Here is a 20,476-nt window from a genome sequence, read left to right on the forward strand (position 1 = left end):
ATTTATACTGCTGGTCAAAAGGTTTTGTATTTTGAAATTAATTTTTTTTTAAAAGAGGAAACATTTTCAAACAGCTTTACTGCAGAGGCAACACGTGGGGGGGGAGGGGGATGCAGGGTCAAATACCCCCTCCCCAGATTGGCCTGCCAGGGGAGGGGAGGAAAAGGGTCTCTGTCCTCCTCTCCCTGCCCCTCCCCATCAGCATGTTCTACCGCTTCTGCCTGAGAGAGACTGGCTGGGAGGCAGCAGCAGCGGCCTACTCCCCGGCCTGGGCTTGGCTGCTGGGGACAGAGGCCAAGCATGCTGGGGCACAAGGGCGAGCTCCGGCTTGCTGAGCCCCTGTTCTTGGCAGCCAAACCCAGGCAGGGAGCGGACTGCTGCTGCCTCCCAGCCAGCTCTCTCAGGCAGAAGTAGCTCCATCCCACTCTCCATCTGGTTGTCAGGGAGAGCAGCTGAAGTGCAGGAGGGAGGCTCAGGGAGAGAAAGACAGAGCCCCTGCTCCCCACAAGTAATGTGGAGTGGGAAGAGCGTGGTGTCCCACAGGGCGGGGTGGGAGAGACTTGGGGCAGTCACATGTCCTCCCCTTTAGATTGTGCCCCCCCAGTATGGGGAGGCATGAGTCGTCTATGCCTAGTGCACGGGGAAATGTCTCCATCCCCTGTTTCTTCAACCTCACTTTTGATCCTTCCAGAGACACAAATGCTGTACAGTCAAACTCTTTCATTTCCTCAAATCCACACACAACAAGTGTCTTATCCAGGAATACATGGGGAGAACTAGACACTACAGTCATGAGAACAAGAGAAAAAGATAGACAGGTGCACAGAAGCTGGATGTCACCAACTTGTTAATGAGGTAGCAAAGAAATACAGGTTGGAAAATGAGCGGTAGCTGTCATGAATTTCCCAGTGTTCATGCACCTCCTTTTTTCAACAATGGAGAAAAACATTTCACTGTTTTTTGTTTTTTTGGCAGAGACAGTACATTCAATCTCACTGATTCTAATTCTGTGAATTTCAATAATCATTACAAAATATTTGTCGTCTTAAAATTGTGCATACTTTCAGAGATTTTTAAAAATATTTTTTATTAAATTTTGCAAATTTCTTGAGATTTTTCAGTTTTAGTAGGAAACATTTGAAAAAGCAAAAGCAATTACATTTAGCCACTTCTGTCTGAGAGCCTGGGGAGGTTTATTGGTTTTAAAAAGAGCTTGCTTGCAGCTCTGGCTGTAAAACAAAGAAGCTGCAACAGTGCTTGTTACAGCCGAGCACCCACTTCCTACTTTATTTATGTTTTGCAGAAAACTCTTCTCAGCTCAGCTTCCCTATCTTGCATGCTACTTTAGCAACAGACCAATTAGTCTAGGTTTCCCACTAATATTATTTTAGCATTGCCCAAAATAAACAACTATGTTCATAGCATTATTGAAACTGGAATCTTTTTAATAAGTACCACACTGCTATCATTTATGCTACTGTGATAGAGGCACAAAGATGCTAATTATTGCAGGCACTGGGAATGCCTACTAAAGTAAAGTTTACAAAAAGTTTTAGTTATGGCCACCTCTTTTTGCATGCCCATGACTTTTCAAAAAAAATTCTTTCTGTGCAGAAATTTTACTGGAGGGCCTTGATCCTGCATTGAGAATGGTGTAGCACAATCCCTCCCCTCCCTTCTTCTTTGACACGCTGTTCTCCCCCATATCCCTCCCCACCCTCCACAACCCCTGATGCAGACCCTCCCTACCTCACCTCCTCTTACTCCAGTTAGGTGATGGAGCTGCCTTTGCCTGCTTTGTAGCAAGAGAAATTACCCCTACTGCAGGGAATTCTCCAATACAAATGTCCAGCTGCTCTAAGTTGACTTTGTGCTGTGTAAGGGTCGCAAAAGAAACATGGCAAACTAGAGAATCTGGCCCTCAGTTTTTAAGCAGAACTTCACACTGGTGACACAATCTAATGCACAGTTATTAAAATATTTGGCTCCCACTTCATGCCTTAATTTTCAAGACACTGTACAAATATTTATTAATTCTCATTCCTGTTTTTGAACTGTGGTAACAGAGACACATAGTGTTTAAGGGCAATGTGCTCAAACTTAAGTACTTAAGTTCAGCACCTAAATCCATAATTAGAGCCTGAGATCCTTAAGAAAATAAAAACAAAACCCAACCACCTTCAGCAGATGTGTAAGATTACTAACCCAAGTAAACCTACAGACGTCAATGGGACTATTCTGGTGAATAAAGTTATTCAATATGTGTTTACAGGACCGAGCCCTTTGGCATCTAAATAAGCAGCTAGATATTAAGTGTTAAAGAAATGTAACACTCACTGTCAGTGAAGTTGCTTCAAATTTACACTGATGCAAGTGAGAACAGAAATCTGGCCCCTTGTATGGAGGTATCAGATATTTAATTAATGCCAAGCTGTCAGACAAAGCTCTTGATGGTTTGAAAGAAATCCTTAATAACTAATATAGAAGTATTTACAAATATTAGCCAATTAATTTTCATGCTATAAGGGTTTATTTCTATAAATTTTGCCAACAAAAATAATCCTAATTAAAATTATTCAGACATAGAATATGTATATTCTAATAAGATGCTGATAATTTAAAATAAATCATTAATAAACCATTGATTCAGTTCAGAAAGGGCAGGGAAAGGAAAAGGTGTATGTGTGTGTGAGGGGGAGATTTATTAGAAAGGGACAAATTCATGTAAACATGACAATTTGATGTCTCCTCTGTTTCCCAAATCAGCAAATTGAAGGCGCTTTGGATGAAACACCCATCATTCAATTTTAAAAACATACAGACCTTTTTATACAGCATGTAATAGTAACAACCGTCTATAGAAGGCAAGAGGTATTTTAATTAAAAATTAATTATAAGGTTATATCCATTGGTGAGCTATGCAAAGCTTCACTCAGACAAGTAGTCCCACACGAAACATAGCTTTGCATTCAAATGGCGCTTCTTTGCATATTTTCCATTCAAGAACAGCATACAAGGTGCATCATTGTTCCAAAAAGTGTCACTTTACAGTATGTAGGTTTGGTCAAAAACTAGAAATAGTCACAAATTTTCAACTTACAAAAATAATATTGTAGAATAAAATATTTTTCCAAATCATTAATAGGAAGTTTGGGCTAAGAATATTTGTCTGCTAAGTCCCTTATTATCTTTACCATAAAATGACTGAACCTTTTCTAATTTTATTTTATTTTGGCTGCTGTTACATTTATTTAGTAATTAAGGCCAGGGATTTCAAAAGTGACTAGTGATTTTTTATGTTGAAATTTTTAGGTGCCCAATGTGCAATACCTTAAAGGGTCCTGATTATCCGAGTGTGGGTTCTCAGCACATTTTGAAAATCAGGCCCTTTTAAGGTAACCCCCATGGGAGCCTGGTCTGCACAACTGAGGACAGAAACTATCTCCAATTGATCTTCTGTTTATTATTTCCATGTAAATGTACATTACCCAGAATATGCCGGAAGAATGTATGCACTGAGCTTTTATTTGTATTTGGAACTGCTTTTTCTGTGGTAATTTTTTGCTGGGGTTTTTGTATTTTATGTCCTTGAGCTGGACAGTCAATAAAAATAAAATAATGAGCATTATTTGTCTGGCAGACTGTGGGCACACCTATGGCCCAGTGTAAATAAGAAATAATAATAGTAACACTGAATATTTGGAGACTCTCAGAAGAAATCATGGACACATGGACAGCAATCAGAGCTACCCCTGCGGCTCTGACCTGACCCTTCCAGGAGGGCAAGAGAGTATCTGGGCCCCCTCCTAATAAAGACTGAGAATGGTAATCTATCACCCACCCTAAAACATACGGTAGGACAACCAGTACTAAAGCAACCGTTGCTCGATGCTAGAGACCTTGCAAACTACTGTCTGAATTTGACAGTTGAGCAGTTTGCAAAAAACCAGTCTCTGCCACCACCTGTGAGTGGCCAGTGTAACGGACCCCCTGATTCAGGCTTCAGGACAGAGAATGGCACAAAGTCAGCGTTTCTTGCCCTGGTGGAAGATCTCCTCATGACCATAGACAAGAGATGTGTATCCAGACCCCTTCTGCAGGACCTCTCTGTGGCATTTGATACCACTGATCAGCAATACTCCTGTTGCAGGGATGAACAGAAATGCCCTGAAATGGCTCAGTTTTTTCCTCTGAGACTGACCACGGAGGGTCCTTATGGGCAATTGTTCCTCCACCTCCAGAGACCGCACCAACCCACTCCCACGAGACCTGATCCTCTCCCCCACATTATTCAACATCTATATGGAGCCACTGAGAAAGCTGGTGAGTCAACACAGGCTGAAGTGCCAGCAGTATGCAGACCACTCCCAGCTTTATAAATGTAAACCATTTTGTCGTCCTGCTTTCTTGGCTTCTCATTGCTTAGCTGACATCAGACCAGCAGGAAGATAAGCAGGCCTAAACTAAACCCAGGCAAGACTAAGATGATGCTGGTAGGAAGAGATATATGTTAAGCAATTGCCTTCTCTATGAAGGATATCTGATCTCAAATTGCTGAGTTCCTCAGCAGCCTTTGGGTCCTTTTTCACTCCTTGATGCTATTGGATGGCCAAATAGTTATGACAGCAAAACACTTTCACTTACATTTGCAACTCAACTTATTTAACACTGAGCAGGCCATGGTGATGCAGTCACAATCTCCAGGGTTAGTCACTGCAATTCATGTCTAAGAATGAAACTAGACACCCTGAAAAAGCTTCAATTTCTACAAAATGCAGCAATCTGTCCGTTCAGCAGTACGGATCACAGTGAATCTATCATCTGAGTGCTCCAGTCTCTGCACTGGCTCCCCAGTGAATTCTGAGTCCAGTGCAAGGTCTCTGTCCTGACCTCTGTCCATAAGACCTCCATGGGATTGCTTGGAAATACCTGAAAGATCACATCTCCCCCTATGTGCATGACTGCCTGTTGTATTTGGATTAAGGATTATTCCACTGGAACAATGGATTGATCAATCATTGGGGAGGCTTGTGACTGTGGGAGACAGAGCTTCCACAGGAAATGGATATATGCTGTGGAACAAACTCTTGCAAGAGACAGGAATGACCATGGACTTTATTACTTTTAGAACTAAATGCAAAACTCATTTCTTCAATTTAGTTTTCCTTCAACAAATTCTTCACACATGCATGCAGACAGCTGCACACTCCAAAAGCCACTCATTCACTCTGATACAGCCACCCCACAACCAAAATTAACAAAAGCCATAAACTAATCAAGCTGGTTCTCCTACAGAGAAAAGAAAAGGAGATGTGATTATTTGTACTGTTAATACTTGGGGATGCTCAGGAAATGCAGTGAGTCAGGCCACAAAAGCACAGAGAGATAAATAGGTGAACAATCAGATAGATGCATAGGAAACAGACCCACGCCATAATAGAGGATGTTCAGGTAGAAAGGACACTTTTCTTTATTGGAAGAGTTGCTAAGAAAGAGTTCAAAATTAACCTGAACCCAAAAGGAGCTGCAAGTGCTCAGCAGCTCTAAAAAAATCACTTACTTAGGTACCCAACTTTCTTCTTTTTATGTGGCATCTCCATTACTGGAGATTTGCAACCTAGGCAGCCCATTTCGTATGATCCACTGCTAAGCTCTTTTAGGAGGAATAGCCCTTTTCATCAACCCGATACCCAGATAAGATCTTTTTTTGGCCTCATGTTCTTCAGCCATCAACTTTTCCTTTCAGTGCCTGTAAATATGCCTGATTGCCAATTGAACCCCTTAAAATGTGCCTTGCAAATTGAAACTTTCTTTTTATAAGATCTAGGACTAGCATTTGCTGAGTTCCAGTCGTCTCCAATACTTTTTAATTGGGTACGCAGTCTGTCCATGATATTTTCAGAATTCTTCTATACCACCATATTTTAAAGGATTGTAATTTCTTTGTTATGCATTGTTTGAATGTCCATTTTTCACAGCTGTAATTTAACACAGGCCAAATGTAAGTTTGTAAAAGCCAGAATTTAGTTTTCAGAGTTATGTCTCCTCTCATTGGATGTTTATTCTTCCAGAATGTCTCTTTGCTCTTGCTGTTCTGCTGCTGACTTTGGTGTCCGATCTTCCATGTTTTGTAATGATGCTTCCTAAGTAGCAATAATTTCTCACTTGGTGTACGGCTATCTCATTCACTGGAATTCTCCTAACTTTAGGCATCAAAATATGAACATGCTGTCCCTAGTGTTATACAGTATATTTCATATATAAATTTTGTACATCTTTTGTAGGTTTTTATGTATGCAATAAATTGGATTGTTTATTAAAAACTGTTTTAAAAGTATAAAGTGTGTAGAAATATAGGCCCCAGTTCTGCAAGGTGCTTCAGCAAATGTCAAACTTTAAGTGTAGTCACATTAACTTGAATTGGGGCCAAAATGTCTTATTTAATATAATAAACAGTAAGACATTTTTGTATTCATTACAGTGTAAACATGTATGCATTGTCTATATGAATAAGTTGAATATCTTCTAGTTACAGGCTCTGTATTGGGGTTGTGAAGTCCTTTGGGGCTTGAGATAATATTAGCCACTGTATGCTAAATTTTCACAATTTTGTGTGTGTTTGTATGCACAGAGTGCAGGCCCAACATTTGTGAACACAGAATTAGAGGCGTGTTTGAAGCCGGCTGAAAATTAGGTCATTACAGTACAGTACAGATATTGGTATCATTGTACTAATAACCAAAGTCTTGCTTAAGAAAAGTTTTGTGTCTGTGGTATTTTTCATTGCTGGAGAAAGAAGAAGAAATATTGCTGTCATAGGCATAGGGTCTGATGTGAGGTTTTGGGTTTCACATCACAGGCTATTGCTATAACTGGTTACAAAATAGATTTTCAGCAAAAGATGTACTTAGAATTTAAAAACTGAGCACATTCAATCATCTCACGCTCTATCAACTGGCTTAAAATTGTGTTAATATTAATGGCGTTCATATTACTTTCTTGTGGAAGGGCACCAATAATGCAGTAGTTTATGACACTGGTGGCAGATTTAGATTTTGAACAGAACGTAGGGAGCTGCGTGATGAGCATTATTTCCCATGGGCCCAGGCCAAAAGATCCCAGGAAATAATAAGTACAGTTTTAAAACTGAAAGAAAAAAGATGCCTTTTGGTAAGCCCTTGCTTTTACTGTAGTTTTCTCTCTAATACAGTGTCCTTTTATCTCCCTTTTGTGAATCCTTACTGACCTTTCAGAATTAAATCATGTGGTTCTTATAATTTCATTGTTATTTCCCCTTTCTGACTAGTGTTTTCAGTACTGTCCCTAATGTAAATGTAATCCAATCCCAACCCCACCAGCTGTGCTGATCTACTCAAAGCCAGCACAGGCACCAGTTGTTAGTATACATATGGGCTGATTCAGCAAAACTCATGCTAAACTCCATCATACAAGTCCAACCCCACTCAGCAAAATACTTAAGGATGGGCTTAATTTTAATTTGCTATAACATTCATAGAAAACAAACACCAAAGAGGCACTAACACAACTGAAACAAACACAGGTTAAGTGAATTCATTTCAAAATTCAAATAGGTACTTGTAGTATTTTTATTTTATAATATATGTTCAGCTCTGCTGAACAGCACTCACCGCTATATTTACACTATTTATATTGGGTCTAATCCTGAAGTCCTAACTCAGGAAAAATTCAAATTGATTTAATGTAAGTTTCCGTAACCGGGACTGCAGGACTGAGCCCTAAAACCTACACATAAATTGTAACTTCATATCTCAATATTATTGTAATAATTTAGGACTCATTTTTGTAACTCATATCTTGGGCTTTGTTTCTCAATCATCAATTTGCATGGAATGGAAGGGTGTCCCTATATTTGATAGTAAAGGAAGAACAAGAGTATGGAGATATTCCTGGGAAGATCCTCAGCTGGTATGAATTGCCAATTGACGGAGTTACAATTCACACCAGTTGAGGACTGCCCTTCAGTATATTTTTATGGATAATTTTTCTCTCTCATCTTAAAAAAATATTTCCCCCCCAAAAATATTGCAGAGCACATAGCAAAGTAAGTAATTGGTAGAGTGCATGTGTATAAATACAGATTTGCAACATTTTTGCATTGTAGCAATCTTTGTGGTATTTTTGCTTCCTCTTAAACATTTACAACAGTGGCATACAGTATCTTACACAACCTTCTGATGGGAAATACTGGAATTTACTTTCTTCCAGTAGATATTCTTTCTGCGCAGTTAAGTCAATTTACTCATTTTAAAAATATATCAATCTCCTGTCTGTCTTCCTAATCACCCTGTCTAATTGGGTGTTTTTATCTCAAAGCTGTAATGGTTTTGCTTACTAAGCACTGCAGGACAGATCCTTAGCTGGTATAAATTGAAGTCACACTCCTGATTTCAGTGGAGTTTTGCCAGCTTACACAAGTGGAAGAGCTGACTGGCCATGAACCTTTAAACATCTAGGCAATCTCCTTGGTTAAAAAGGCAGCAGTCAGACAGAGCGGATACACAGGTGACCCATGAACTACATGGCAAACCTCCTGTTTACTTCAGGGGGCCAGGATTTCATCAGTAATATTAAGCAAAGACACACTCTGTCCTCTCTCATGGAGACTTTCTTCCTCAATCTAAAATTTAAAAAAATCTCTCAGACTGAAAGCACATGGCTGCTCTCTTAATTATGTGATCTATCATCACCATGAATTGAGTTCCTACTCTGGGATGAACAAAAAGCAGAAAGGATTTGGAGAAGAGTAGTAGTTTAGTTGGTCCGCAGCACACATATTTGGTTTATGAAAGTTGCCCGGAGCACTTACGCTGCAATTGTGGAAGTCAACACTATCTCTAACAAACCTTGAAACAGACATGATATTGATCCGATGCTGTCAAACAACAATTTGGGCCCAGATCCTGAGATGGTGTAAGTTAGTGTAGCTCCACTGAATTCAACAGAGCTAACAACAATTTACATCAGCTGTGAATCTGGCTTAGAACTGCTAAAATTACTGGCCCAGCTCTCTCTTGAATATTTTCACAATTTTCCTTCTATTGCAAAAATTGGTAATCTATTGCACATATTTATTTATCTTTTCTGTAAAGCAATGTCTCCTGGCTTCCTCTATCTTGAATGAATCTAAATGTACTTGTGTGACCACCATACTTCTGATATCAGAGGTGCCCCTAACCAGTACTTCCAGGATTTCATTCTCCACCAAATTTATCCCAAGAGCACAGGCCTCATCCTTTAATATTTCCATTTTAACCACCAGGTAAATTAACATTGTTGTGCTTTTAAAAAGTTATGAGTTTGAGACCCTTCACCCGAATTCCAACTCAGGCAATCATAAACTGATGATTTCAGGCACCTCAAGATGACCAATCTCCTCCTCCAATAATACTGTATATACTATATATAATATAATACATATATACTGTATATAATACTCCAAGTAATACTGAAAAATTTATATGGACCGATTTTCTCAGAAAGTAACTAAGTGATGGCATAGCTGTGAGAAAAAGTCCACCCCTTTCTATTTTAATTGCTTAAGGAACTACAGCTTTCCATTGCACCAGATACATTGTATCCCATCACACACTTTACATTAGGATGCTTTTCATGGTAATTTTATAACATGACTTTGAAATGAGTCATCTTTTGCCAGGAGCTTTAAAATCTGATTCTTCTGGACCTTAGAGATATACAATGTTATAGTCCAATACACATTTGGAAGCAGAGCCTTTGGGCTCTTTCATTCACTAACATAGCTCACAACTTGCTTTCCACTAGGAGTGGACATCACACATAATAATGAAGGGACAAATTCTTCTTTCAATTAAACCACTGTAAATCAAAAGTAACTCAGCTGACTGAAGTAACAGCAGTATATACATAGACATGTGGACAAATATTAGATTTATTAGTACATCTGTGAAGCAAAAATTTCAGCTCAAAACTTAATTTTTCACTTCTACACTTTAGATTGATGGATAACAAACAAACAAACAAATGATGATGATGTACATAAAATCATGGAATCTAGAGATGGAAAAGACCTTTAGATCACTTAGGTCAAATCCCTGCCAGGGTCAACTGGCCTAATCAGTCATGTATATTTCATGAATATTTTTAAATTTATGGCAGGATATTTTATCTATCTGAAATGACCAGGTAACCAAGATTGAGGCAGTCTGTGACACTTGTTGCTACATCACTATTGGTCTGAGAACTCTTTCAGCCAAGACTTTGTGGCATGTTGCATGACAGATGTGGTCTCTTCCATTAGATACTAAAAACAAAACTATGGTACAGCTTAGTCTCTGGAACAATGCATTTTTTTTTAGCTTGAATTGTTTTAGAAACTGATATTTCTGTCTCAAGTTAAACTTCTTTTTCTTACCACATATTTTTGTTATACTTATACCTATGCTGATATCTATCTATCTATCTTTTCCCATTCTAGCAGTGAGGTAACAAAAACCTACCAACGAAGCAAACAAACCCACCCACCCCGCAGTAATTCCTTAGGTCCTGATACTGCAAACATACATGCACATGAGTAAGTTTATTTCATTGCATAGTTCCATTGAATTCAGTTCATGAAATTGATTCACATTTTCATGATTACCTGATCATTATCTGAATACTCACAAATAATGAATTACTTGAAGAAGAACAGGGCACCTAACTTGGTGCTTCTATGTATAAAAATATTCACAAATCAGCTTTTAAGACGTTTGACCAGCTCTAATATGTTCTATTTTTTTTAAACAAAGTTGCTATTTTAATTGTGACCTATTTTAAATTAACTAAAATGAAAAAAACCCTTACAACTTTGCAAGTCACTGTTTTGTCTTGCACTCCAATCAGAACTGCATTCCCTTTGCTTCAATGTACTGTGCATCAGACGGTTAAGATAGCGTCATATTATTTGATTATCTTATTTGATTGTTAATTATTTAATCTGCCAATCTGTGATTTTGGGCAAAGGACTTCACCTCTCTGTGCCTTCCTCCCCTCCCCTCCCCCTTCCACTCTTTGTCTGTCGTATCCATTTAGGGTTTGTCCGCACAGTAGCTGAGGGGTGTAATTCCGAGCTTGGGTAGATGTACACGTGCTAGCACTGCTAAAGCTAGCATGTTAAAAACACAGCATGGGTGGTGACAGCATGTGCTAGCCCCCCAACTATGCACCCAGGGAGTCAGGGGGGATTGTTCTCGGGCAACTAGCCTGAGCTGCCACAGCCACACTGCTATTTTCATTACGTGTCAACCCAAGCTGGGAATCTCACCTCTCACTTGATATGTAGACATGCCCTTAGACTGTAAGTTCTTCAGGGCAGGGACTCCCTCTTGCTATGTATTTGTACAGCACCTAGCACAATGAGGTCTCAATATTGACTGGGCCTATAACAAAAATATTCATGATTATGACTATTGCTGCTTTTTAGTTGTTTATTCCCACTTGCAGTTAAATACAGTGATTACACCAACTTTTGTAACATTCCCTTTATCCCTCTTTTCTTCTCAGGTAATTTGTTTCATAAAGTGTCATCTCTGTAAAGTTATTTTTCTTTACATTAAAAGGAGAAATAGGAGATGTACCTTAAATGCCTCCCAACTGATTCATACCCATTGCCTTTCAGTTCTGCAACTAATGTTCAAAAGTACAAATGCTCTTCATTCACAGGGTAGAGAAAAGGAAGGTCTTTGAGGTACTTAGGATCTTATCCTTCAACTGATTTCATGTGGGTGGACATCTTTACCCACATGAAGCCCACAGGTGCAGGACTTCCTCTGCGAAATCAGTTGCAGGGTTGAAGACTTAAGCTGTCAATTGTTTGGGGGAAAAGACCATGTTTTACTTGTTTTTGTGAAGACCTTGCATACTTTTGGACACTCACTAATAATAATTATTGGTGTTGTTGTTGTTATTATTATTACCATCATCTGAATATGGAAAGCCAATAGAGTGCCTATGATTTAGGACTGAACTGATAATAGACTGCACCGTATTTCACTCTAAGTGGGAATGGCATTAGTGGATAATACCACAATGGTTTGCCAGCAAGTTTGCTTGTTCACTGTTTACTCAGCACCCAGAATCACAGGAGTAAATCCCAGAGCAAAAAAGGGGCCAGTGGGATGCAGAAAGTAAAAATGATGACACTGTTGCAAAGCTACTATCCCAAGAAGTCCAACAGACATGAACGATCTGTTTACTTGAAAACTAATTTTTCCAGGAGTTATTTTAATTTAAGCTACCTAAGAACTCACCCATCCATCCTAAAGTAGAAGGTATGTTGAGCAACCTACAAGGATATTAGTGGAAGCCAATAATTTTGCTTCGACATAGTTTTATTACTATTATTATTACAGCATATTTGAGGCACTTGACAGCACTAGTACGATCACATGGGCTCTTCACCAGAGTCTACAGATGAAGTCCCTGATCATGCAAGTTGCTGTGCATGGCTGAACCTTTGCAGCCACGTGAAGCCAAGTGCAGGATCAAAGCTCAAATCATTTGTTAAAAATTAGATTTCTAGCCCCTGTGGTTGCAGAGAAAAGCTTGAAAACATGACCTGAGAGCACCCTCACAGCACAGAAAACAGAGACAAATATGATGAACCTCATATTTATTATTATTCTTTTTAAATCCCTTGATCTTTTTGTGGCCTGATTCCTAATTTTTTTTTTTGACATCGATTAGCAAGTTTGCTGTTGTTTTTTATTTATCTCTGTGAGTGTGTTTCACAGTTTATAGTGTCACTAACTTAAAATGTGTTCGCTACATTGTCACACATGAACATTTAGTCCATGCAATGAATTAATAAAAACACTTAAAAAATACAGTTCCACAGGAAAACCAGACTGTAGCTACAGATAAGACTGTGCACTTTAATTAGCCAAGCTTCAGTCACTAACTCAGTACTGACGCAATTAATAGCTGGATATAATGTTGCAGTCATACTCCGTGTTCATAACATGGCTTTTATCATCAGTGTGAATCACCTCACCACTCTGAACTCTTTTCTCTACGGAATCTTCATCTGAACATAACGTTTTGTTTATATCCATTCAGCAGTACTTAAAAATAAATAGCAAAAAAAGCACGCAATGCAGTGTTCTAAATATAAAAGTAACAAAGGCAATGGGGCTTGTAGACAGTGTCTACAATGGGCCTTTGTGCACCAGCATAATTACATTGATGTAGCTGCACCAGTGCAAACCATTAGTGTAAAAAGTGACTTACACTCATACAGCTTAACCAGCTCACACAGACCTTTAACTATTTGTGAAATGAGTTGAGGTTTTCAGCCAAAGAATGCTAGAGAAATTCAAAGTATTATTGTAATTATTAATCTGTGTGACGTAACCCAAAAGCTCACTGTGCCAGTATTACTAACAACAAGCATTCAAAAATCATAAAAAAGCCCAGAAAGATCAATGAGATTGAATTAAAATGTCATATTTTAAAAAAAATAATAAATTTGTTGTTTTTTTATTTATCTTCCTAAGCCCTCAGAGTATACTTGGGTCAAGTTTTGCAGCTTTTCTCTTCAACCAGGAGGGAGGGAAACTTTCTTTTTTTAAAACGAAAGCTGAGATTCTCCCTAATCACTTGACTCCAGGAGCTCTGGCTTAAAGAGAAACACCAATTATTGCAAGGTTTGCAATAAATTGTGAGAGTTGACAACACTGAGATGCACAGGATTAGTTCAGAGGAAGTGCTTACAGTCACTATATAGAAAGATACCTTAAACCAACAGTTTCAAACCTGGGTGACTTCTGTGGAAATTAAGGGTGTTCAACACGTTTGAAAATCTGACAGCTTCTGCTTAGGGGATCTAATATGGATTTGGGAGCCTAACTTTTAGGTACTCATATTTTGAATGTTTGGCCTTAGTGGGTGACATATTTTCCAGAGTCTCAGAAAATCCAATCTGCAGCAATGGCAGGCACACCTGTTTCAGTGTGCAAACCCAGCAACTGTATGTGAAAAAGAGCATCTGCACCAGTGTGAGGGAAGGGGTCTATCCATGCAGAGCTCCTTGCACAGCCAGGACCAACATTATTTATTTTGCACAAGACAATGCTGGCACGCACACAACTCTGTATTTCAGACAGTGACAGGCAGGTACTCACAAATACTGCAGGCACATTTTCAGAGGCCATATGTATAAAGCTGTCTCAGTATTTATGTGTAGGTGATCACAAGCCTCGAAATTCAGATCAGGATTACAACTGCCACAAACTTCAGAGGTTCTTGCTTCTTCATAAAAAAGTGAGCCAGATCCTTAGCTGATGTAAATCAGCATAGCTCCATTGAAGCCAGTAGTGACACAATGATTTACACCAGCAGATGATCTAGCGCAGAAGCTGTTTGTGAAATCTGGATTCAGATCTGGATCTGAATTTCAAACAGTTCCAAATTTAGAGGACACTCTAAATGAGGATTCTGAGGTTTTGCTTAAGGCCCATCTTTATAGATACATTTTAAAAAGGTGCTTTCAGAGTCTCACATTGACCTTAAGTAACCACACAAACCTTTGGGCATTTAAAATGACAGACCACAGACCTAACACATGTAGCTATTTAGCTACCCATCTCCACCAGGAAATTGGTTTGTGAAAAAGGACATTTTTCATCAACGCCTCATTTTAAAGAAACAGAAAACAAAAGCCTCATAGAAGAAATACTTGAAATATTTGATTCAAGTTATAACCACATCGAAGCAATTTTCAGAAACAAATACACCAATTAAAGAAGATGCCTCTTCTCCACTGGGTAATAGTTGGAAGAATCAAATGATTTTTATTTTGCAACTATTTTTCTCTTGCTTTCAGTAGGTTTTGCCCTGTGCAGGGGACAACACTTGCAAATGAAAGGCTTAAGTGGGATTGGCATGATGCACAGGCCTTACACTATCCCTGAACACTGTGGGAAATTTCACCCTGAATGAATTAAGTAGTAAATCAATAAATAAAATAAGATAAAAAAAGGACTCACTGTCTCTTGCACTATTTTTTCGGAATCTTTCCAGGTCCACAGTTGGGGGTCTGCTGGGCTTTTGGGGAGGCTGGCCCAATTTAAATAATGGAGGTAATGCTTTGCGCTTGGGAGTTTCAGAATTCTTGTTTCCCTCTTCTCTCTCGTGGAAGCTGCCCAATGGTCCTCCTGCAGCGAGCTTGGCAGGTGGCTTGGGGAATTTAGGAGGAGTTGAACCAGAAACTTCCTGATTAATTTTACTGAGGAAAATATTCTTGGCGACCCCTGACCTATTATCTTCAGTCTTTTCCTCAAGATTTTTTGGAACCTGTCCTGGGGTGCTCCGATTACCAATAGATTTCAGAGTCACGGTAGGAAAATGACCACCTGGGGAATCGGTTCCATTACTGCTATTTTCTGCTGTTTCCTTTGGTAATTTAAATGAATGTATTTTTGGTCTGGGGCCTAGAGAGCCTGAAGATCCCTTAGTCAGAAAAGCATGTCTGTTGGAAACATCTTCATGGTGGGAGACATCAGGATTTAGAGAAGGTTTTTGCCCAAGGGGTGGTTTAGAGAAAGGAGGCTTGGGGTCATTTTCTTGTGATACAGCAGTGAACTTTTCTTTAACCGCAGCTAGTTTGGAGAATGCTGGTTTTGGCTCACTCTCTTGTGATGCAGAATTAAAATTCGGTTTAGGTCCTGGCGGCTTTATGTCATTCTCCTGGGCAGTAGAGCTAAGGAACTTGTTTACAGGAGGTTTTGGAAACACAGGCTTGTGTTCTTCTTTTGACAGTTCAGTGGCTTTAGGACCCAGATATTTAGGGACTCCAGCTTTTCCATCAGCTTCTCTGTTAGCTGCATTAACCGGAGACCCGAACTTGTGTGCCACAGGGTTATGTTTCAGATAGGGAGGTTTTGGATCCCTTTCTGTTTTATCTTCAATAGAAGGTTTTACTCCAAATGACGGTTTAGGAGATGCAGACTTGTGAAAGGTATTGGGACCTGAAGGAGGACTGGAAAATTTCTCAAGTGCAGCTTTCCTTGCCTGTAGTCCTGAAGATGAAGGTTGTCCTGGGATTTTGAAGGGCTGATTGCTAACCGAGACGTCCTCTGATGGGTTGTTACCAGTGTTAAATTTCGCCATGAGGGACTTCACATCTGCCTTGCCATTCTACAACCAGAAAGAACAAAAAAAAAAGAAAGCAGCAAGTGAGAAGTCTTAGTTGCAATGTTCACATATACTGTACTTTAAAGGGTTTCCTGGTCTGAGGCTTGCAGCACTACTGATTGGTTGGGGAGATATTGTAACATATCTTCCTGTATGGCTAAAGAAGTTGAGTGTTTTGTTATATCTTTGCCTTGGTTAAACATTTTTTCAAAATTTTCAGTTCAGACATTTCTTTTGCTGACTGGTTCTGCAGCTAGTGTGTTGTTACTGTAATTTCTGTTCTTCTTTTCTTTTTGTTTGCAGAAACTGGAAGTGCCACATTATACATAAACCTCTCTTTAATTTTGTAAATAATATCGCTAAACAAAAATTAGGCTCATCAGTCAAATTAAGCTGGTTTGGGGCCCAAATAATATACATAGTGTTATTTTGCCAACTATTTTGTGGTAACTGAACTCTCTGGGATTTTGTTTTTTCAGTTTTCCTTCCCCCTCCTTTTTTCTCCCCTCCCCTTCCTCTATTTTTTCTTTTCCATTTTGCCACTGAAAAAGGGTGTGTGTGAGAGGTGGGGAGGAAACCGAGGGAAAAAATGTGGGGAAGGGGTTGAAATACTGTAAACCCAAAACTGGATTTTTTTTCTCCTACTTTCTTGAAAAAAAAATTAGAAAGAAAAAGCAAAACAAACCCCCAGGCACACCAAAAACATTTTGTTCTGGTGAACATTTCTGATTATTAAAAAGCCCAGGTTTTTTTTATTTATTTTATCAACTCTGCTCACCATCTTGCAGGATCAAGCCCCAAATGTGAACTGAGAGCAAATGCATGACACGCATAGGCCATACTATACTGTAGGTTCTATGTAATTCTGGAAAAAGGGGAAGCAATGAGTGAACTGCCTTCTCTCACACCCTGTCTCCTACCCCAGATCCTGGCACTGAGGGTAAGATTCAGTCTCTGAGAAGTCTATATCAAGGATACCCTTGGAAAGAATGGCTCATGAGAGACTGTCTCCTAAACATACTCACTACAGCAAATATGGGGGCATATGCTACCAGATGTGCAGATTATTTTAAATGGGAACTGTTTTGTCTGTGCATTCAGTTATCACCATTTATTAGCATAAAAGTTAAAGTGCAGAGGGGGTGATGTGTGAGTTGTCTGCAAACAAAGGAATATCACTGCACAGTATAATACAGCATAACTTCTGTACTGAGGCAAAGAGCTGAACAAAACTCAGAATTTTAGAAGGAGATAGAAGAATTACCTATATGCAGTTTGTTCTCTGACCCTCAATAATGCTGGGCAGAAGAGCAGTTTCCTTTAGAGTTCACACTGCTAGTTATGTTTAATTCTGATAATAAATTAACATACATGCACAACACACACCGAATCAGGATTATCTGCTGCTTTTGCCTACCGTGTTATTGCAATGAATTACATGAACTGTTTCTGAATCATTCTAGCTACGTATTTCTGGATTTAGTTTTTCTGCATTTCTCCCCCATCCTTTTAATGGCATCAAACATTTAGTCATTCCACACAGTATACTGTACTGTGCAGTCACTTAAATAATACAGAAAGTGAATTAATGTGGATGTTGTTTAAGAATATAGATAGACAAACTTCAACCTTTAAAGCACCCCATTGTTATCTCTGTCCAGTTCTCTTGCTTATGCAGGAAAGGAAGGAAGTTCACATTCACTAGAGATACTATCAAATTTAAACTAACTACTACGGACATGCGTGTGCACACATACACAAAAGCCTACCAGACTAAAAGCTTCAACGGGCACTGATTTGCTCAATGAGAAGAGAAAATTAATGTCAGAGCCACAAATAGAACCCAGGAGTTCTGGCTCCCAGGTCTCTGCCCTGACTACACTTTTTAATATTGCTCTATTTATGTCACAATATACGTATTTTAAAAACTTTGCAATAGAATCCTAGCAATCAGAGATCCTTCACAAAAAAGGATGAAGTATTTCCTCCCCTTTCTTGTGTGTTTGAACGCTTCAGGAACATATTCCTTCCCTCCACTGCTTAGTAGTTTGGTCAGTTCACACGTGTTCATTTAAATTGATCCCTATACTCATACTGTGGTAAATGAAGCTCACAGGTACGAGCCATTCACCGAATCTTACCATAGCTCTTACAGGTGTTGGAAATCTGGCTGCTAATAAAGAAGCTTTTCCTGTTGAAATCTGAGGTTTTGATGAAATAACATTTCTGGAGCATCTTTTATTAAAAAGACAAACCATATGGAAAAAAAATCTAAATCCTACCAAACTGAGGCTGAGATGAATTGTTGCAAATAAACTCCTTGTAAATCAAAGATAAGAACGTAAGAACGGCCGTACTAGGTCAGACCAATGGTCCATCTAGCTCAGTATTCTGTATTCAGACAATGGCCAATGCCAGGTGCTTCAGAGGGAAGATACAATACTTCTGCCTTCCATAGGACACCTTCAGTGGAAGGCTGTTTTCAATGGAAGGATAACCGTATTTGCCATATTCCATCTGATTTAAATTATACAGATTATTTCTGTTTACATTATTCATGGTAATTTATTCTCCCATTAGTTGGGCACAGTGCTTTGCTAATTCCCTTTGTGAGTCTTCTGGGTCTTTGCAATAGGCAGAGCTTACTACATTTATATATGCTTTCAAAATGTAATAAATCATTTACCTAACAGAATCATAGGACTGGAAGGGACCTTGAGAGGTCATCTAGTCCAGTCCTCTGCACTCATGGCAGGACTAAGTATTATCTAGACCATTCCTGACATGTATTTGTCTAAACTGCTCTTAAAAATTTCCAATGATGGAGATCCCACAGCCTCCCTAGGCAATTTATTGCAGTGCTTAACCACCCTAACAGTTAGGAAGTGTTTCCTAAAGTCCAACCTAAACCTCCCTTTCTGCAATTTAAGCCCATTGCTTCTTCTTCTAGCCTCAGAGGTTCAGAAGAACAATTTTTCTTGCTCCTTGTAACAACCTTTTATGTACTTGAAAACTGTTATCATGTTCCCTCTCAGTCTTCTCTTTTCCAGACTAAACAAACCCAATTTTTTCAATCTTCTCTCATAAGTCATGTTTTCTAGACCTTTAATCATTTTTGTTGCTCTTCTCTGTCCCCATCTTTCCTGAAATGTGGCGCCCAGAACTGGACACATTAGTCCAGTTGAGGCCTAATCAGTGCGGAGTAGAGCAGAATTACTTCTCGTGTCTTGCTTACAACACTGCTGCTAATACATCCCAGAATGATATTTGCTTTTTTTTGCAACAGTGTTACACTGTTGACTCATATTTAGCTTATGGTCCACTATGATCCCTAGATTCCTTTCCGCCGTACTCCTTCCTAGGCAGTCATTTCCCATGTTGTATGTGTGCAACTGAATATTCCTTGATAAGGGGAGTACTTTGCATTTGTCCTTATTTCATCCTATTTACTTCAGACCATTTCTCCAGTTTGTCTAGATCATTTTGAATTTTAATCCTATCCTCTAAAGCACTTGCAACCCCTCCCAGCTTGGTATTATCTGCAAACTTTATAAATGTACTCTCTATACCATTATCTAAATCATTGATGAATATATTGAATAGAACCGGACCCAGAACTGATCCCTGTAGGACCCCACTCGCTATGCCCTTCCTGCATGACTGTGAATCACTGATAACTACTCTCTGGGAATGGTTTTCCAACCAGTTTTGCACCCACCTTATAGTGCATTTCACTAGCTTGCATTTCACTAGTTTGTTTATGAGAAGGTCATGCGAGACAGTATCAAAAGCTTTACTAAAGTCAAGATATACCACCTCTACTGCTTCCCCCCATCAAAGGCTTGTTATTCTGTGAAAGAAAGCTATCAGGTTGGTTTGACATGATATGTTCTTGACAAATCCATGCTGACTGTTACTTATCACCTTATTATCTTCTAGATGTTTGCAAATTGATTGCTTAATTATTTGCTTCATTATCTTTCCAGGTACAGCCGTTAAGCCAAGTTAACATATGGCTACAGTAATATTTTCACTATGGGTTCATCCAAACCCCATTGGAATCAGAGAGCCTTTTCATGGATTTCACTGAGCTTTTGATCAAATTCAACATCTTCATTACCTCATGTATCATTTTTTTTCTCACAGTTATCAAAGCTAAAAGAACCCAAACCAGCAAATCAGATTCAGTATCCAATACATCAAGAACAAATATAGAATAATACATGTTTGCTCTGTGGGAACCCAGAGATTTCCCTTTATACATGTATTAGAAAATTAGGTACTC

General features: G+C 39.0%; 1 protein-coding gene across 7 annotated transcripts in view; it reads right to left on the minus strand.

The window, feature by feature from the left end:
* Positions 1 to 20,476, minus strand: part of FYB1 (FYN binding protein 1) — a 106,276-nt gene that overhangs the window by 41,539 nt on the left and 44,261 nt on the right. For all 7 annotated transcript variants that reach the window (XM_039544819.1, XM_039544824.1, XM_039544817.1 and 4 more), the window contains exon 2: positions 15,045 to 16,194. In XM_039544819.1, the coding sequence (XP_039400753.1) occupies positions 15,045 to 16,194 (1,150 nt within the window). The remainder of the gene's footprint in view (positions 1 to 15,044; positions 16,195 to 20,476) is intronic.

The sequence above is a fragment of the Mauremys reevesii genome, linkage group 6 (assembly GCF_016161935.1).
Source record: "Mauremys reevesii isolate NIE-2019 linkage group 6, ASM1616193v1, whole genome shotgun sequence".
NCBI classification, from domain to species: Eukaryota; Metazoa; Chordata; order Testudines; family Geoemydidae; genus Mauremys; species Mauremys reevesii.